This window comes from Bacillus rossius, assembly GCF_032445375.1.
Source record: "Bacillus rossius redtenbacheri isolate Brsri chromosome 4 unlocalized genomic scaffold, Brsri_v3 Brsri_v3_scf4_2, whole genome shotgun sequence".
Classification (NCBI taxonomy): Eukaryota; Metazoa; Arthropoda; class Insecta; order Phasmatodea; family Bacillidae; genus Bacillus; species Bacillus rossius.
The window spans coordinates 43,758,879-43,780,333 of record NW_026962011.1 but is presented as its reverse complement, the minus strand read 5'-3'; the positions used below and the strand labels follow the sequence as shown (position 1 = coordinate 43,780,333).

At 41.0% G+C, this 21,455-nt stretch overlaps 1 protein-coding gene across 2 annotated transcripts; it reads right to left on the bottom strand.

Annotated features, from left to right (window-relative positions):
- Nucleotides 1-81: 81 nt before the first annotated feature.
- On the bottom strand, nt 82-20,929 carry LOC134541898 (facilitated trehalose transporter Tret1-like). Of its 2 annotated transcripts, none has more exons than XM_063385632.1 (4): nt 20,740-20,929; nt 8,406-8,694; nt 6,275-6,650; nt 82-1,923 (listed from the first exon to the last, which is right to left on the bottom strand). In XM_063385632.1, exons 1-4 carry the CDS (start codon nt 20,846-20,848, stop codon nt 1,198-1,200), a joined length of 1,500 nt encoding a protein of 499 aa, XP_063241702.1. In that variant the 5' UTR covers nt 20,849-20,929; the 3' UTR covers nt 82-1,197. The 2 variants fall into 2 exon arrangements, with proteins under 2 accessions (XP_063241702.1, XP_063241701.1); XM_063385631.1 differs by lacking the exon at nt 20,740-20,929 and adding an exon at nt 15,459-15,641.
- Nucleotides 20,930-21,455: the final 526 nt, after the last annotated feature.

Here is a 21,455-nt window from a genome sequence, read left to right as displayed (position 1 = left end):
ATACTTGATATTTTGTATATGTCAAAATTAAAAATATATATTATTTTTAATTTGAATATTTTAAAAATAATTTTTATGCAATAACAGTAAGTAAGATTTTATTATATATCAGAACATATAAATGATTAACACAAAGCACTAACACATTTATGTGAACTCACAGAAAAGTTGTAAAATGTATTTTATCCATACAATAGCCGTATACCCTATGGGTAAGTATTTGAGCCTCATTTCTGATGAATTACCAAAAACGCTGATACAACAGACTTTTATTTATAAACACCCATTTCCGTATTTATAACTTCAAACATGACCAATTTCCATACAAACTTTCATTCCATATTCAACCCCCTTACGAGATTAATTTTCAAAAATTATTTCTTAGTGCTCACCTAAGTTAGTTATATAAGGAATTCCTATGCAAAATTTCATCCTTCTAGACCCACCGGTTTAAGCTGAACATTGTCTGTCAGTCAGTGTTAATAGTTTTATTAAGTAGATTATTACATATATGTTATGAGTAGAGACCGGAAAAATTCGAGGATTCATTTCACGACAGCCTGATATTCAAATAGTTATACCTCAGTGCTGCCTCTGCTATTGGCCCACAACTTACCCCTGGACCAGCGGGAAACACTCAACAGACGCTGTATAGAATCACAGGCCGCTACGTCGGAAACACCTTCACAAGACAGCAGCCAAATGAGAGGGTGACATTTGACCGAGTGTACGTAGAACTATAAAGTACATCCTAGAGATCATTGAAACCACAAATTTTTCCGGTGCTTAGTTACGAGTAGAGACCTGTAAAATTCGCGATTTCAAATCCCTATAGGATAGACTCCATGAACCTCTATGCACTCGTGCAAATTACATCTGCCGATTGGTTACCGACTCGTAACACCTGTTGACTGGAATGATCGTGATTCGCTGATTCTTCTGTTAAAGATTTTTCATTGGCCCAGAGTCCTTCAGATAAACTGTGGCCCAATCACTGAAGCAAAATAATATCAAAAGTATTTGGACTCTATCCTATCGCGAAATGAATCCGCGAACTTTACAGGTCTCTAGTTACGAGACATATTATAATGCATTTGAGAGCATGATTAAAAAAATAATAACTGTCGGTCCATAGTTGTTATACTCTGTAATCAACAGTAGTAGCTCGCAGCCTATGAATAACAGTTTGTGAGTTCCTCATGTTGAGCACTTCTGCTTAGTGTTGTCGGGTGTCGCAGTGCGTCCTCGCAGCACGGAGCGGACGTAGCGGTCGCTCTTGAGCTGCTCGACGACCTCCTCGATGCTCCTGTTCTTGGTCTCCGGCACGGTGAGGAACACGCACACAGCGCCCACCACGCACACCAGCGCGTACAGCAGGAAGCAGCCGTGCTGCCCCACCAGCGCCACGAGCGGCACGAAGCTGAAGGTGGCGCCGAACGTGCTCAGCGCGACGGTCACTATGCACACGCTCTGCACCACGCTGCGCGCCTGCGGGGTCACCATCTCCGTCGCCAGCATGAAGGGCAGCGGGCCCAAGGCCGCGCCCATGCCCAGGATGTAGGCCGACAGGCAGGCGACGGGCAGCCACCCGACCACCGCCACGTCCCAGCCCAGCGCCCTCAGGTACAGGTAGAGACCCAAGGTCGCGAGGCAGGTCGCCATGACGACGTCGCCGGAGATCAGCAGCGCCCTCCTGCCGAACCTCTCGATGGTCACGGAGGACATGAACGAGCCGACGGTCTGCAGGGCCCCGATCATGATGGTCGCCGCGCTCGCCGGGATGGTCGACCCCGAGTCCCGGAAGATCGTGAGCGTGTACGACGTGATCGGCGCGGGTCCGCACAGCTGCTGGTTGAGGATCAGGCCCACGCAGATGAGAAGAGCCCGCCACGTGAATCGGTCGGTGATGATCTTAAATGATATCTGGAAATCAGAAACGCAGTTTCCCTTTTAATTTATGTGCCCTAAAATTATGATAAACGGCACATGTGCCGTTTATCATAAGTTTAGGGCACAGTTTTGAATTTTAAGTTTAATTTTTCATTTTTAAAGAAATAAACCCAAAAATAAAGTTGTTTTTTAGGTGTAGTTTAAGTAACTGTCGCAAAAACTCAATTAGTTTTCTCGGATCCAATCCATTGGTTTCCGGGAGATTGGTAAGTAGCCTTTCGGCTGGGTGGGCGACTTTATTGTAGAAATGTGCTGTTTTACCTTGGCCAGGTGGTGGCGGGGGTTGATTTGGTGCAGGATTAGGGTTGTGTCGGGGGAGGGGTGCTGCAGGTGCCAGAAGGAGGTACGTGGTTGAATGGCTGACTTGGGGAATTTGTAGGTCTGGTTGGGGAATAGCTGTCATGATGGTGGTCTGTGCAAGTGAAGTCGCGGTGTTAGATGCGCTTGCCTGAGGTAGGGGTGAGATCTGCGTGCCAACGGCTGCAGAGGGAGTGTGGAGTTCTGGGGTGGTCTAGAAGGATGAAAATGCTGACTGGAACTGGTAGTATGGATTAAACATGCCAGCCAGGGTTGGTGGAAGGCACAAAGGTTGGGTGAGGTGGGTTGGGTGTGCAATGATTTCGGGAATAGGTCGAGTGTAGGTGACCTTGGTGACTGGCTGGGGTACCGGCCTCGCGATAGAAGCGGAGGGAAACCACGTGTGGGTGGGTGGGTAACTGATAGTAGTGATTGCAGGATGACTTGGAAACGGGATTGATGCAAAGGAAACTGGTAGCGGCGATGAAGGCGGGGGCGGGGGCGATACTGGTAATGGAGACACCAGAGTGACCTTGGGCTGTTGTCCCGGGTTTTTTTTTGTTGGCGCAGCTTCAGGTTGTGTACTTGTTCCAGACATTTGTTCCTGAGGGCTGGGAATTATTTCAGTAGTACTCTCGAAGGGTAATTCTTATATGGTAGTGAGTTTTGCTATCAACCTATGTGTGAGGTCGGGTATTTGCTGTCGGCATTTGTCAATTTCTTTCCTGTAGACACCACTCAATTTACCTGCTGATAATACGGACAGGTTGTGGAATTTAGTGGCGACGTGGTTAAGTTGCGTGAGGATTCGTTATATGTTTGCTTTGTTTGTCTCATTGTGAACCTCATTAGAATAAGTGGTTATGTCTTGAAATTTACTACATACAATATTGAACTCCTCTAGTGGGTCCAAATTTACATTCCAAGCAACTGGCGGTACTTGTTTCTGGCAAACGGCTCTGAGTCGTTTCCTGAGCTCTTGGGCATCTCCTGAGGTCGGTTGGCCCCGAAGTGTTAGCTCATATATTATCTCGTCCTTAAGAAGATACTCCGGAGTGATCATGGTTAGCTTATTTTAAGAACTCTAAAGAAACATATAACTCTTACTCTAGGCTGACATACAATGCACAAAACACTCTTAACTTTAACTTAAATTACAACATTAACTATTTGGTTGCGCCCTGACTCTACACAATCAGTGGGTCGCGTACTTATAACACTTTGCATTCCCGTCGACGAAGAGGGAGCAATGTCCTCTCAGGTGATGGACGGGATGAAGAGGGGGATGGTTGGCAGCCTAGTGTGGGCATGCACGCATGATAAGATTACAGTGGTCATCTGGCGCGGCGGCGCTCTGGCCGTCGGGCGTGTGAAAGGGGGGAGGGGTGTCTGTAACCTTGTGTGGGACACGTCTGATAATGTGGCGCGCGGTCAGGACAGCTGGTAACTGCTGGGCGACGTCTTTCGCGAAACTAAGATAAATATTACTTATAAGGATTTAAAATTAAAAGTTACTAATATTCGCGCTAAAATAAAAAATATAAATATGCCTGCTCAAATATTTATATAAAAAAATCATATATCTAAAAAATTATTTTACTTTATTTTATTTTTACTGGGATTGTTTACAGACAAAATCACACACTACATATAATTGAAACCACCAGCTCTGCTACCATTTTTGTTACATTGTGGCAGTGTAGGTAAATAAGATTAAATACACAAATACTACCATTGACATTACACACTGCTTTAACAGTGGACCTTTTAGTTTCACAAGGACATGAAGAATAAACAGAAACAAGGTGTGATTCTGTTTGAATATAATTACTCTATATTTATTTAAATGATGAAACTTATAACAGTTGAATGAGAGACAAATATATAAGAGGTATTAAAATGCGTTAAAATATAATTTCAATTACATAAATAAAAAAAGCTCTCGGATATGTTAATAATACGGGCCAGCCCTAATTAGATTATTAGAGGTTTTATTTAATATAAATGAACACAATCAATTTAAAAAATACAAAGAGGCACAAACAATCCCAATGTAAGCGCTTAAAGTCCAGAACGAAAGTTTTATATAGTTCTTATCTCTTCAAACGTAGTAATTTAAATGATATTCCAAAGGTTCATAAATATTGTAGGACCGGAGGTCTGATGCTCGCTGGCCGGAGTTCAGCAGTCAACATGGTGTCAGGGCGCCTGTTTGTTGGAGAGGGAGAGTGCGACAATGCAACTAGTTCCGCATCCGGCTCTTGGACCTGTCTGTGAACAGTCCGAATTAAACATGATCAGAACTGGTACACAGACAGTTAGCAAACTGGGCAAAAAATGCCTGCAAAAAGATAAGGGGAGTTCAGGGAATAAAACTGATAGGAACTCACCAGACAGGGAAGGTAGCTTCTAGAGCCCGAATCGTAGCACGTCCGGATCTGAAAAGGTAGCGGAATCGCGGGAGTCGCGGGCGTTTCCATAATTTCAAAAAAATTTATTTAAAAAATTATAACTACTATGCTGTGTACAGATGGACTAAAATACTTAAAAGATTTATAGGGATAGCATCCCTTGTCTAACTGACTACTTCTTCGGTTACGGCCAGACAGAAGTCTTGCTGTGCGTCTCGCCGATCCGCCGATAACCTAATGCAGTCCGTCTGGAATCGCGACGCGAAGTGTCCCCTGAGGAGCCGCGTCTCTTAATTAAGAGGAAAAACTCAATCAAAAGGTGGGGGGAGACTTTGGCGTCCGGATGGAAAGGTTCCGAAGTTACATGAAGATCCTCGAAAGGCTAAGCAGACGGCAAAAGCGCTCGCCGCGCGCTCATCAGGGTCGCGGGAGAACTAAGGTCGCAATCGCACCGCGACTGCTTCCAAAGTCGATTATGACAAGCTGTATCTTATGGGAGGGATGAGTAGTGCGCTCTGGCGGACAAGAGGAGAAACTTGCTTGATGGTCACAGAAACATCCGGTAGAGCGCACTGGGCGCACTCGCAACCAGCGGACAGAGCTAGGTTAGGGATTTTTGCCACCGCTAGGGTTCGCTGAGGGCTCTGTTGGACAAGGGCGTATGTCCTTGGAGAGACCATGTACCCTGCGCGGGTTCACCGGAGGTCGATGCTCCGGGTTGAAGTTCCCAAAAAGCCACAAGGGGGGGGGGGGAGAGGTAAGGGGGATCAAAACTTGCTATGTCGCCTGGGAAAAGCGTCGTGTGGACCGTCCCGAGGCATCGCCGAGGACTATAATATGCTCCTCGACGTGCTGCCAAACAGCTTACCTGTGCTTGCCTCTGAGAAATGAAAGATGCTAGCGGTGGGCTTGGGGTAGCGTTCGCTAGCACGAAAAGTCACACTGTTACAGGGAGAAAACGTGATGCAAACAGCGGCCGAGATGCTGCGATAACCAGTCGTCAGAAAAAGTATCTAATTGGGTCTGCGAACAAGCGCAGATGCACTGGGTTGCACAAGATTACGTTGGAGAGTACAATAATGGAATCAAAATTAAATTAAATTAAAAATGCAACTTTATTTTTGGGTTTCCTTCTTTAAAAATGAAAAATTCAACTTAAAATTCAAAACTTGTGGCCTAAAATTATGATAAATGGCACATTTATTAACTTTATTTCGCAACATCCGCCATAGATAGCAGCACTTTCTGTCACACATTTCCGTCGCATTCTCGAAACTAGTCCAGCGAAATTCCGTACACTGAGAGCTAAGATGTTACGCATCAAATATTCAAAAATATTTTTAGAAAAATAAATCAATTTTCACCGAGAAAAATTAGCAATGGAAGAATTGCAGGACAGCTCTGTATTGAATAATGGTAGTTGCACAAGTTTTTAGTAAGGTTTTTATAGCAGTTCTGATCTCTACGGGGACAGTTCTACGGTTCCTTTTAATGCAGCTTTTCGATGTCACTACATTAACAGTCTTGCAAAGTTGCAAAGAAAAGTTTTTTTTCACACTGAATATTTTTTTTTCCCCTCAGTGTTCACTGTTTCTATACTCATAATATTTTATTACCTTCCGTTTCCTCTCCTCCAGAATCTCGTGCGCCCGGAACTGTATCCTGTTCAGCTCGAACTCACTGTCCTCGCCGTTCCTCAGCCACCTCAGAGCGTCCTTCGCCTCTTCTGCCTTCCCTGCCGTCATGAGGAACAGCGGGGACTCGGGCATCCAGAAGAAGGCGACGATGAAGATGACAGGGATCACCGTGTGCGTCCAGTGGAACACCGCGTACGACGTGTAGGAGCCCATGACGTACGCGAAAGTGCAGCCGATGTTCATGGAGAGCGCGAACAGGACGCCGAGACGTCCTTTGACGCTGTCCTCGGCGATGTCTATCGTGTAGGACGGCACGAAGATTGCGATGCCGCCGTAAGCTAGTCCGGTGATGATTCTGCAAATGTTTTAAACACATCGTGATCGACATCCTCATTTATCGCGCATATTTCTTTATCAGAGAGGAATTTGTACAAATATGGACGTATTTCGGATTGTTGTTTTGTTTTATTTCATGTTGAAACCACACACAAATTTTGTAAAATGATGCGATCAAAATATAATATTTTGCATTTTGGTAATTTATTTTATGTGACTTTTATATCACATGTAAACTATGTTTCGCTTGTTATAGATAAATTAATAAAACCTTCATACTTGTAAAATTTATCCCTAGCTTTATGTTATGTTTTAGGCAGAAGTGCATTCACGTATATTATTCTAATTACCATAAGGTTTGAATTCGGACACCAATTGAAAATGTAGCAATTTTTTTCCTTACTTACATTTCATTGATACTTAATTAAAAGTACACAGTACTTAATGAACTGTTAATGATGTGAACTAAAAAGTTCTGGAACATTAAAAAAATTACTGAGATATCTTCTCTCTTAGACCTATGGAAAAAATGGTTTTGTCTAAGAAAAATATCTTTTTTTAAGATTCAGGTTTATTTTATACTATAAAAGTGTAATAAAAACCTCTGTAATAACGTTACCTTGATCACAAACTTTCACAAATAAAAGTATTTAATTAAAATATGTTTTTAATACACCACAATTTCAAAACCGTACAGGTATTAAAAATTCACAATCAGCAATTTTCAGAACAATCTATATGAAGTTAGGAATCTGTATGGAGCTAGGAGAAAATATTTTATACAATTTACGTTTTAAAAACGTGGTGCATTAAAAATTTTTTTTATTTAAATAATTATTTTCTGCTTTTTAGACTCGTGTGTGTGAAATTATGTACCTAATTGTTTTTAAATCTTGATGAGTATATGATAGAGAAATTTGGCATATTTCAGGTTTATGTAGGCATATCTTAACCTGAGCTATGTTCTGAACTATCTCTAACTCATCAGGATATTTGATTAAAATAAATTTCAAAAATTTGGACCTATCAACAAACAGACAGACAAGAAAGCGAGTCATTGTTGCGTTGTCATCCAGTTATGGGCTACGTTTAAAATTTCAAGTCTCTAGCTCTTCGGGACGTTAGTTTGAAATCGATTGCAAAATTTCGTACCGAACAGACAAACAGACAGACAAGAAAGCGAGTTATTGTTGCGTTGTCATCCAGTTCTGAGCTATGTTTACAATTTCAAGTCGAGAAGTTAGTTTGAAATAGATTGCAAAATTGTTGTACCGAACAACAAACAGACATACTACAAGAAAGCGAGTCATTGTTAAATTGTCATCCAGTTCTGAGCTATGTTTAAAATTATATGTATCTAGCACATCGAGAAGTTAGTTTGAAATCGATTGCAAATTTTGTACCGAACAGACAAACAGACAGACAAGAAAGCGAGTCATTGTTGCGTTGTCATCCAGTTCTGAGCTATGTTTAAAATTTCAAGTCTCTAGATATTCGGGACGTTAGTTCGAAATCGATTGCAACATTTCGTACCGAACAGACAAACAGACAGACAAGAAAGCGAGTTATTGTTGCATTGTCATCCAGTTCTGAGCTGTGTTTACAATTTCAATTCGAGAAGTTAGTTTGAAATCGATTGCAGAATTTTTGTACCGAACAGACAAACAAACAGACCAAGAAAGAGTCAATTAAAAACGTGGTTGAAATATGAGATCACTTCAGAGCAATATAGCTGGCGACGTGTAATCGGAGACAGCTAACAGCGGAGTTGTACCTGGACCAGAACAGCATGCCCAAGGAGTTGGCGAACAGCAGCAGCAGCCAGCCGACGATGAAGGGCGCGGCGATGAGGTAGCCGGTGGCCTTGTGGCCGAGCCGGTCCATGGCTAGGCCGTACAGCGGGATGGTGAGCAGGCGGGACATGCTGGGGATGGAGGCCAGCCACGAGGCATCGGTGTCCGAGACCGGAGGTATGCCGAGCGGGGAGTCCTCGCCCTGCAGCACGGGCAGCATCGGTGCCATCCAGCCGTACGTGCTGCCGCTCACGAACGACAGGATGTTCACTGCAACGCCGAGAGACGAACAGCCGAGTGAAGCAGGGTCCCAGCGTGCCTTCCAAGACGTGTCCGAACGAGCACCGCCTTGTTGGCATACAACCCGTAAACTAACTCGCGGGCCGTATTCCAGGATGTGACCAAAACCAAATCCCAGTAAGGTAACAGAACTGCAACCCTGTGCGAGGCTAGAAACTGGTTCCAACGCATACTAGCGGACGTACAATTGTTACGGCAAAAGTTCCTAGAGATAGCAGCATTATCACACAAAAAATGTAACCACTCTTTTTAAATTTTCTGAAGTATATTGTTACGATTTACCGCGGGGGTTCGTAAAGGATAGCCCAATTAAAGATTTTTATCACACACACAGTTTTATTTATTACCACTACTTGTCACTTACAATTAATCTTCTAAGATAGCAAATAATTAACTACACTTAAAGAATTGTCTATTCCCCAGTCACTCGTTCCACACACCTCGCTGGATCACACCTCTGGCGCAACTCTCGCCGCAGCACCCCTCGTGGGTCTCCGCTACGGGACTCCGTCGCCACACTCTGCCGCCGCCGACGCACTTCCTCTTCACCGATATACCACTCGACTCCTCGTTCGCAACTTCGTTCGGGACTCCGCCGCGCCCACGACTCTATCGCCCGGAAACTCCGCCGCGGGAAAACTCCCGACTCCACTCAACTCACTCACTCCCTGCCCTGGAACCTTCGTCCAAGGACTTCGCCACTCTGCCGCACTCGCGGCACTCACGCCCGGATCTCCGCCACGGGAGAACTCACTCAGTCTCCGACTGACTCGAAGGTCGGCCCAACCTCCTTAATAGCCCTTGGGTTCCCGTCCAGAACAATCGGGAATGTCTCCAATATATCGCGCGACCTTCGCCGTCGAAATGTCCAGAAACGCGTCGTGAGTTTTGTCGAAGGACGCGGCGGCTGCTCAAAGAACGCCGATAAACGCAACAAGCATCGGGTTCCTACACAACACGCCGATAAACATGTCTGAGTCCTTTTATGCCGCAGTGCGGCCTCTTTAAGTAACTCTATCTGAGGCAGGTGCGCGCTGTGAAGGTCAGAATGTCGCGAGATAGTATGACACGAGATACCAGGGAGAGGATGCGGGTGGAAGGGGTCGCAGAAAGGCCGAACGAGCCTGGCGACGCCAAGCACTGCAGCCAAGTGCGATCGTAACAATATTTTAAGTTGCGATTATTTCTTGTTATGGCTGTTAAAGCATACAAAATGTATTAAACGCATGTATGATAGTTTCACTATCATAAAGTTTCATTTGGCACACCAGTATGCTTGTTTCGTCCTCCGATGTTCACTACATACGAGTTAATGATACCAGATACGGGTCCACCATCTGGACAAAATCCACGAAAAAGTGGCTATCTCTGAGCAGGCATGGAAGTTTGGGCAACAGATAGGTCACGGATAGGACACCAAAATCCGTTTCCTAGGGTTAGGGAGTGGTTTTGTGCACTATTAATGTGGTTATGGTAAAGGTGTAGCATATTCAACACCTTAACCCTTATTTATGTGTCTTTGAATACGGGCTTAACTGGTCACATTGAAAAAAAAGGAAAACATTTGTAAAAACCAGGAAATGTTTATTAATTACCATTTTTGTTACTTTGAGGCAGTGTAGTTAAATCAGATTAAGTATATACATAATAGTATTGACATTATACTCTGCTGTAACGGTGGATCTTTAAGTTTTACAAGGATATGAGGAATGAACAGAAACAAGGTGTGATTCCATCTGAATATAATTACTCCATTTTTATTAAAGGAAACTTATAACAGATATTAAAAGTGTTACAATACAATTTCAATTACATAATTAAAGAGCTCTCAGATATATTTTAAAAAAATATGGCTGGCCCTAAATTATATTATAAAAGGTTTAATAAAAAATACATAAACCAATTAAAAAAATAAAATATGTTAAAACTAACCCAGTTTATATTCTTAGAGTCCAGAACGGATGTTTTATGTGATTAATTTCTTCGAACGTAGAAATTTAAAGAATGTTTCAAAAAAGGTTTATAAAAACTGTAGCACCGGAGGTCGGTGGTTCGCTGCCCGGAAATCAGTATTCAACATGGTGTCAGGGCCTCTGTTTGTTGAGGAGGAAGAGCGTGAAAATGTTAATTCTGGATCCGGCTCTTCGACCCTGTCTGTGAACAGTCCGAATCAAACATGATCAGAACTAGTACACAGACAGCAAACTGGGCAGAAAATGCCCGCAAAAGATAAGGGGAGGTTGGGGAAAAATGCTGACAGTAACTCACCAGACAGGGATGTTGGCTTCTAGTTTCTGATGCGTCGCCAGTCCGGATCTGCGAATACGCGGTAGGCGCGGACATTTCCATCCTTTCAAAAAAAATTATTTAAAAGAAATAACTATTATGCTGAAGTACTGTACCGACGGACTAAACTACTTAAAGAAGAAATAGGGATAGCATCCCTTGTATAATAGACTACATCGTCGGTTGCGGCCTGACAGAAGTCTTGTAGTGCGTCTCGTCGATCAGCCGATAATCTCAAACAGTCCGTCTGGAATCGCGACGCGAAGTGTCCGCGGAAGGTCCGTGTCTCATAATTAAAAGGAAATGCTCAAACCGAAGTGGGTGGGGGAGACTGGGGCGTCCGGACCGAAAGGTTCCCAATTTCCCTGAGTGGGAATCATAAAAAAACTCTGACTTCGATATCTTGAAGTTGGTAGCACTGGCCGATTTAGCGCTACCTGTTGAGGGGTGTCTGAAACAAATAGGGATCGACTTGCCCGAGATGTTTGCTACAGCCTGGGGCTAATGGCGCAGTCGGTGCTGCTCTCTGGTGGCCTACAGGGGAAGGTAGCTGAGAGGTTAGCAAAGTCGCCACCAGATGTCGCGGGCGTCAGCTCCACGAGTTGGCGACAAGAGGATAAGTTACTGTTTCTGCCGCTAGATGTCGTGTGTGGTCCATATTAGCACGTAATTTTTTTTATGGCAAGTCGTCCTTGAAGTCGGTCACTGCCTGGCGGGTTCACGTCAGGACAATGATCCTGGGCTAAATTCTTAGAATCAAGGGGGGTGGAGGTGGAGTAAGGGGGGGGACAGAAAACGCAACCAGGCTGGGAACGAGCATCCTAGCATGACTTTCTAGGAGAGAACCTAAGACGAATGTGTGACGGTAATCGTTGTTCTAAGCTCGTCTCTGAGAAAAGGTAACAACTCGTCCAGAGCTATTGTGTGCAGTTTTAGTCATGCAGGGAAATAATGTTACAGGCTCCGGACGTGACTGTAAGTGGGAGAAATGTCAAACAGGCTGCCAACGACGTCTTAGACTAGCAAAAGATCAGATTGGTCCCTGAGAAAAGGTGCTTCGGATCACTGGCGCAAAGTTTAACTACGTAGAGTACACCAGCCTTACAAAATGTAAATCACTCTTTTTAACCAAATTATATAGAAAATAAAATTTCCAAAAATAATTTAAAATTATAATAACAATGTTTTAAAAAACGTACCGAAATACCTAATTTCCGGTACAAATGAACTACTTTGATATTTTTTAAGAATGCGCTCTTAGTTATGTAACTTTATGATAGTGTTAGCGAACCAAATTAATCAAATTCTTAAATTTATTCATATTGTTTTTCTATTATTTCATATCTCTTCGACGACGAGGTCATTTGAGACAACTTACACAAAACCAGAGACGCGGTGGTCGAGTGGTTTTGCCGACCTCCGTAGCATAGTCGGAAGGACACCATCTTACATTGCGAGAGGTTCTGGGTTAGAATCCCGTATACGGCATGGGTGTAATTTTGTAATTGCTTAAAATTTGTCACTAACTTGTCGAAGTCAATAAAACTGCCAAACGATACTATCAAACTATAAGGAATAATCAGTAAATAAATGGGGGATGGCTGACTGATGCTGAAAATCACGAGCCAACAAAACATTTTCTTAAAATAAAAATAAAAAATGGGCAAGAACACTCGCCACAAAAATTTTATCTTTGAAATATTATGTTATTTGTGATTTATAAGTATCATGAAAATTTAAACGGACCTTTCCCAATTCCTGAAATAAGTCTACGACAATTATCGAAAAGCTTGTATCACACGACGGAAGGTTTAGTATAGGCTCTGCTAGAAGCTTCCAGCAAAATTGTTAGCCAAGCCTCCATAGCAGTGGAGAGTAATGTTTCTATGTATGTTGTTATCACACGTAGAATTTTGACTGGTGTAAGCCTAGCTTGCGCGAATGGTTTTATTATGATAGTTAATTATTTTTTTTATTGTATAAACACGGATGTTTCTCACAATTGTCGCATAATTCTGTAACTGCTTCAACAGAGCACATGTTCACCAAGTTTCCAATCAATAATCAAGAAAACTTAAATTCCTCCAAAATAAATTGACGCTTATAACAATGTGGGCACACAACACTACAGCTTCATTCTGACTGGATAAAATTTCCACCCGCCACATAAATTCGAACAGGACCGGTCACAGAAACTTCCATGAAAACGGCCAGTGCTCTGCTATTTCTTCCACAGAACCATCCATACCTGCTGTCATGGAAGACCTTACAAGGAAACTTCCATCGTGCGATAGCATCTTAACAGGACAAAACAAAACGGGTACTCAGTGGCCATGAGTGCTTGGATGGCCATGAGCACCGCGTAAGTACAAATGTGGTTCACAGTACATTATAATTTTGGATGTTACAATACTTCAAGCCTCTGTGCAAAATCATAAGACCCTGCAAGCAAAACACATCATAGCAGAATATATGTCTGTAAGTAAGTTTTTGAATTATTTTCATCAGCTTCATGTGGGTAACACTCAAGTGATTGTGAAATCTTCTGATAAAATGCTCTGGATGCTTCTCCTGGAGATGTATGAAGGACAGTATAGTAACAATTACCACTTCTTAATTATGAGACTAAGCTTGCCTTGCTTTCTTGGCAAGCTATGACTTGCAGGTTACAGCAGGAGTTCCGAAAACCTACCAATAACCTACCCTGGCATTGCCTATTGGCTCGGTTCTATGGACAAACGGTATGAATCGTTTATGCGAAATTCCCGGGGACCCAAATTCTGTTCATCAAATAGTTCTGAAAATTTACATTTAATTTGCCAGGTTAACTTTAATTTTTTTTTCAATAAAACCACTCCATATAAGTAATCCAGGAAACAAAAAAATTAAGGAAATTTGATGGGACACGAGAACTGCATACGTATTAAAAATACCATAACATAGCATTGATTAATAAGCTCATTATATTTCAAATCCACCTTAATCATTTAACTTTCCTGATTCAAAATTCAAAATCACTGCGACTATGACAAAACTCACAATGTCTCAGAAAAACGTTTTATTCAGAACGTTTAAATTACGCAATGACCTATAAGAATTATTCTGATTAGTCGGCTGTGGCCCTAGCCAAGAGATACCACATGTAAAAGTTCGTAAAAACCATTTTAAATGAAAGCAAACATGAGATAAACAAACACCAAATTAAAATCAAAATATAGGCACCTAATAAAACGTTTGAATCAATACCGCCTAGAGGGGTACGATATATTTTTTTCAACGGCATATCTAGCTTGCATAGAGTAGCATGGTCCATAGAGATGTACTATCTCATAGTTCATAACGCTCAAGGAATAAAATATTGATAAACATAATATTATTAAATGTAAATAAACAGTTTTGCATGGACAACTGTGACTCATTTCGTCAAAGTTCAATAATTTATTAGACTTGATAACATCGTGTTAACGGAAATATCAGTAAACTACACATTACAAAATCATACACGCAGAGTAAATTAAAATGAATATACATAATTACTTAAAAATAATTAATTCCGAGTATATATATATTTGACATATAATAATGACCTAGTATTTTAATTAGATAAGAAGTGTATAAACGTTAATTAACTTATTTATACGTACGTCTGCGCATTAATTCATCCTGGATAAAATCATAAAATTAAAAGCAATAAAACTTAAACCATCAAAATATGAAGACAACCAGACATTTTGGAAAACTGTTGATACTTTTATGTTTAAAAAATGAGTTATCTAATAGATATTGATTTAAACTCGGCCTGCCTTTTTCTGCCTGCCCAATAACCCGGCTTCATAATTTTTTAGAGTAAAATAAAATTTATACACTTGAGTACTAAAGCTTATATCGCATACTGTATAGAAACTAATTATTTTCAAAAACATTTGAGGTTTTTGTGCGCAAAGGTTTTTACTCTCCTAAAGAAATTGTACAATAAGTAGAGTAAATAAAATAAAATTACAAATATCATTAATTTTCATACATCATTTTTAAATTTTAAGAAAAACTCTGTTCAAGATAAGGAGAGACATTTTAGACACGTAAATCAAGGAAAGATCAGAATTTTACAATTGAATATTGTAATGTAATCAAAAACAAATACAGATTCATGCACCACCAGATTAGTTTATCATGTATCAATAACTTTCTGTTTATTCTATAAACATATTCAGGTTTTAAAGTCTGAATGTTCTTTACACAGCACCTATAAAAGTGTCTTACATTATCTAGATAAGAGTGTTTGCTATTAAAATAATTAAGTATTTACAGAAAATATCCAAAATATTGAAAATTTTTATCTAATACTTCGCATACGTCATATATGAAAACAATTATTTCAAAGCTTAAATTTTAATGAAAACAGTATGTGACCATTAATTTTTTAAAAACAAAGTTTGCCAAATGTTTACCTATCGCTGCAGCCACGAATTGGTGCGACTGCTTCCCAGAACGCTGTGGAATATACACAATCTCCTGGATGTTGATTGGCTCATCAACAGCAATCTTTGAACCTCTCCCCATTTCCTCGACTGCTCAGGTTCAACGCATAGCTTCTAGCTCGCATGCTAAATCCGACAACTGTGAACTGTCATAATACAGTCAACTGTCCAGGGTCGTTTCAAAATAATCAGGTTCTTATCAGCGAGTAAACGATAGCGTTCACTCGTGCCCAGTTTTTTAATGACGTCAAATACTCTTTACTATTAAGAGTTTTCAAAATTTATTTTAAGTCTGTTGAAGTCATTTCGTAGGTTTCTCCCAGGATCATAGGCGTGCGCACGGTAGGTGCCACAGGTGCTTTGGCACCACCATTAGGGTTAACGTTATTTCGTTTTTTACAAGCAGAAATAATACATACAAAAAACCGTATTTTTAAAAAAAATATATATATATATATATGTTTTCCAATCGTGTCGAGTTACAGATATGTGCTCATAACACTATCAGTAGGCTATATCATTTATCAATCGAACCAACTAAGCACACGGAAACAAGCCAGGTGCAATTACTTGTGTTGTACACGCGGGCCGCGGCTACGAAACGTCTCCTAGTTCTCCTCGAATTACATAGAATGCTCGCTCGGTGTCCACTGTTCACTCCACTCGGCAGGCGCACGGAATAATAGCCGCCGTCCGCCAAGGTTTATTTAAAAAAAAATAGAGAGAGAGTTAAGTTAGTTAAAATGATAGGCTTACTCGATGACTTGTATGCAGTCGCCGACAAAGCATTTTTGTTGTATTCCAAAAGTTAAAACTTTCGCCCACTCTTATTTGTGTATTTTTATTATTTTAATATTTTACATATTTGAGGTATGTTACAAAAACTCCCTTGTTTTGTTGATTTTAAAACTTAACATTTGAGAATGTTTTTTCCTAGCTTTTATTTGGCGTCTTCAGAAAACATGTAAGTACGGTTTTGCAAAAGCCACCAGCATGAATTCCGTGCAAACAATTTGTGCAATTTACTTTATGGCTCAACAAAGCTTAAAACTGTAAATAGTTTGGTAGTTTTCCTGGCGATTATAACGTTCAAAGCCATAACTTGTCATAAAATATGTTAAAATTTTTACATCTGTGTATTTAATGTTTTTGTTCGGAAACACCTTAAATAGCACCATTTTGCGCTTTCAAATCCAAAATTTTTCCGGGGGAGGACCCCCCGGACCCCCCCGCTTTAGTCTCGGGGTCAGTGAACGATATGGCTGTTGTGTAATCTGGCACCACCAATACTGAAGTCCTGCGCACGCCTATGCCCAGGATAACTCAAAATTTTACACCTCTTAAACCACTTCATTAAGTACTAGTTTAGGACTCACCGTCGATGTGTGTTATTATAAGTCATTGGTCGACCTAAAATTCTCATGTATAGCTTTGGCTGATACGTTTTACCCTCAAAATTAATTTTTTTTCCCACCCGAAATCTAAATATCAGCAACATTAAAAAATCAATTAATATTTATTCCCACACATGCCATAAAAAGCAAATTATAAGAATGTTACTACAAAGCATTTTAACACACATACATATAACACGGGGCATAAAATGTCAGAAATAACGTAATGTAGTTTAAACTGTGATAGTACCTTTTCACTAGCAAAAACGTATGGTCAGCGGTTTTTAATAAAAAATAAAGAAAAACACATTTCACTAACACCTTCATAGTTTTCATAAGTTCGACTGTTCGAGTGATATTCTCTCTTGTCTCTTCTCCCCACTCATACTAATTCATTTATCCCTTATCAGGTAGGCTTCTTAAAGAATGTCAATGCATCGATACATAACTGCAATTAGTAAACAAAATGAAGTGGTCATGGCTCTCTTTAATTATATCTACCATCTACCACATGGCTTTGGTCTTTTGTGATTCTTACCTTAAATTTTAAGTAAGAACCAGAAACAAACTTTCAGAAAAATGTGCTATGAAGTAGGCCACTTCAACGTGTTTCCGGTTTTAAAACTACAATGAAAGCATGTTAGAAAAAAATATATATTAACCAATTTATTTTCACAGCTTTGGTTTGTCTACTTTTGAATAAGCTCTTAGGAATGAATAGTATGGAGTACAGTGAAAGTGAATGCCATTATCGTTAAGAAAGGTAACTAGCTAGTATCGTTGGCTACCAAATAAATACGTATAAAATTTTGTAACTGATAATTAAAATAGTGTGGTAATTAAATTGAACAGTTTTTTTTCCCCAGTTTTACATGTATTGCTAATCATGTTTGTTCTAATAAACATTTAATTTGGAACGGATCTTGAAAGGACGTTATGTCATGGAAGAGAACGAAGATCTACCCTAGCTGAATCCTCTATTTTTAACAGTAATTTACTCAACCGGGTGGTTCTTTTTGTGGTCGGGATGAATGAACACAGTCCACGGTTCGTCTTCCAACCGGATTGGGTGTTTCTCCGATTAAGAAATTTTGCTTTCCTAGTTCAGGACTGGCTGTTGTGATTCTTTTTTTGTTCTCCTTATCGCGGAAGGCAACAGATAGCCACCGCTGCATCACCGCGTCGAGCATGCCCTGGTCACCCGCGGTCATCAGCCCGAAGCGGTAATTGGAGATCTCCAACCGTCCGCTAGCCTGATCAACCATTCATAATCGACGTTACCCCAAGGGTAGACATACACAGGATGTTCGCCAATTGCGGGGCATACCTATTTAATGGGTGGTGGGAATTGCCAAAACAAGCAACTTCTGTCAGGGAACATATGTTCGGAAACAAAACCGTACAAAGTTACAGGCCTGGACGGTAGCGCGCAAATTTGAATTTGGCGCGGGCTTCAGGGGACTGCTCCATTGGCTGAGAGGACGCGCGATCGCAGCCAGTGGCGTCTAGACGCACCGCGGGAAGCAGACGACGAACCGGGCTCAGACGTTTAGGGCGGAACTCGTGATAAGGGACTTGTTTGGCAAACAAGCACCACTACTTCGCGGAATAGTTCTTATCATATAAGCCTTACTTAATACGCGCGATGAATACATAACGTTGAAACAATCACTTCTTGATTGAGTAATGGCCGAAGAAGCACTTCTTAGACGTCCCGTCTCGTACTTGACGAAGTAACGGTGAAAGTAACTGAACTGAGCGCCGTTGTTAATGGAACAGTATTTTCAACGCATGTGATTGTTATATTGATTTCTCTGAGCTTCTCAGTGCCTACTTTAAGGGCGTATGTCCCGTTCCCGGTCAATATTTTATATTTACCTTTAACATGGTTAAACTTTTAGACATTTTTAGTGGTCAAACTTCGACAAATTGAATATATATATATATATATATATATATATATATATATATGTATATATATGTATGTATATATATGTATATAGTACACACCTTTTTACGCAATTAGATGGTAAATAAAGTTGAATTTTTTACATGTTTGTGCTCTATGAATAAGAAAAACCAAATGAAATAAATAACTATTTTCTTTTGTTATAAGGTAATGCTTGTGGCTACTGCGTAGTATGGTTTCAAATTTTTCCAAAAAAAAAAATATAATTATATTTAGCCTTTTTAAATAATAAATTTTTTTGATTTAAAAAGGCTAGGTAAAATTTAATAATTTTTTTTCTGAAAGAAATTAAGCCATATCACACAGTAACCATTAAAATTGTCTTTGAAACTAAAAGTTACAGATTTATATTCCAGTTCGTGCTCCCTGTCCATACTACACAAAAATAAACGTTAAAAATGCAACTTTGCAAGCTAATTACGCAAAAGGTATGCGATGTACGTATTTTTTTCATTTGTGAAAGTTCAGCCACTCAAAAAGTCGGCAAGTTTAACCGCGTTGAACGTAAAAATAAAATAATTACCTGAACGGGACTCACAGCTTGGGAAGCTTTTGACGGGCGGACGGATTGATTGGTTTGAGGTCACGTGAATAGCGGACGGATCTAATACAATTTCTTGGACATGCGCCATTGCAGTTTTTGCACTGTTTGCCATGGGGAAAAAAAATCACAACGGCAAAATAATAAATAAATATCAAATCATAAACCCCCCAAAAAAATCCTAAATCAGCTGATGTCAAACAGATAAACAAACCCAACGATGAACCTAAACAGGTTTTATGGACAACACAGCGGTGACAGCACAGATGAACTCAGTGGGATAACAACGAGTCTGTTTAAACAATAACAGTAAATGCAGACAGACCACAAAACCTGAAGCACCCAGAAAAATATATGAAGACAATGATGACTGACATGTAGAGACCGGAAAAATTCGCGGTTTCGATGGCCTTCAGGACAGACTGCACATTCCCCTGAACACTTGGGCAAACAACGCAATTTCATTGGCTGCCGACTTGTGAGTCGTCTCATCTGGTTTGTCTGTGATACGATCCTTCTTTGGTTGAGGGTTTATGATTGGCTGAGATTCGTCCAGATGAACAGTAAGCCAATAGCAAAATCATTATAAATGTATATGTATTTGAAAACTAGCCTATCGCCGAATGAATCTGCGAATTTTTCCGGTCTCTAGACATAAGTTGATTTAGGATTGTTCTCTGTGTGTTTATGTTTTCATTTTCATACCTTACTTTGCAATCATGACATTTTGACTTGACAACGTCCAATAAATCGATGAACCCCGGCTGCACGTACGAAAAAGGACGACTCATTGTCCCGTTACGCCCATTGTCCCGTTACGCTCATTGTACGCTTGCGCCGCATCTATCTCTCTTCCACTCGATTGGAACAACCATCGATTTGACTTTTTCGAGGCACATTAAACTTGAAACACTCCCATTCATTTCCTACTTTTCCTAGCATCATCCTATCCTTAACAGAATAACACAGATTGGAAGAAGTTAAAATAGCAAACATGTATAAAAGTTATAGTTAAAATAATCTCTTCGTTAAAGCAATAAACATATTTGAAATAATGAGTGCAAATAAAAGTAAATTTATAAATTAAATTGTAGATTTCATTTCACTCCTTCTTTGTATCCATACAAAATAGTGATAGTTCAATAAAAATGATTCAATTTCATTCATAAAAGTATGCAGTCATTTCATCAATGTTTTGTTATGACGTTGTCACGTTAAACTATCGTCCGTAAACCGACTTTACAGATAACCAATTTTTTTTTTTTTTTCCACAGTGACAAACAGTGCGCAACTGCAACGGTGCCCGTCCGAGGTGATCCCCCACGGCGGGAACCGTCCCCGGCTCACCGACGAAGCTGGCCAGGTACTGGCGCGACTGGCTGCGCCCCTGGCGGCCGTCGCAGCTCGCCGCCGCGGCCGCCTCCTTGCCGCTAGCCGTCGCCTTCGACGCCGTCATGGTGCCGCGCCGACGTCACCGCCACCAGCTCCGCGGCGTCGCGTCGCGCGGGGGTTCTTGTCGTCCTCCCCCCCCCCCACCATCTCCCCCCACCCGGGGCTGCTGCCGGATTACCCAGACACTCCCGGGTACACAGGGCCAAGGCCCCCCCCCCCCTCTCTCTCTGCTGTTTGCCGCCCGGGTGGCGTGACATTGTCTCTAGCCGCCGCTGGCGGGTGATTTACGAGCTTGCATTGCGCTCTGCTGGAATATTAAATACCTGCCGCAGCGCCTCCGGTTGTTTGACAACACCCAGAGTAGCTACACCCATGTCTGATCTGCCTCTAAACGCGACGGTTCCCGCGCCGGTCTGATAACTTGGAAACTGTGACGAGGTTTTTCAACACTGTCTTTGGTGCAACGTGTTTCATTTCTGCTGGTGTACCAGTGAGGTGCAAGTCATACACCACACACAGTTGCAAAATTTAGCTTCTGTTGTTCCGGTTGACCTTGACTATGACCTCAACCTTTAATATAGACTAAAATATAATACCGTTAGGTAATACTGCAAGATAAAATTTTAATAAATGTGTTATTTCGATAGTGTTTTACCACAAATATATTAAAA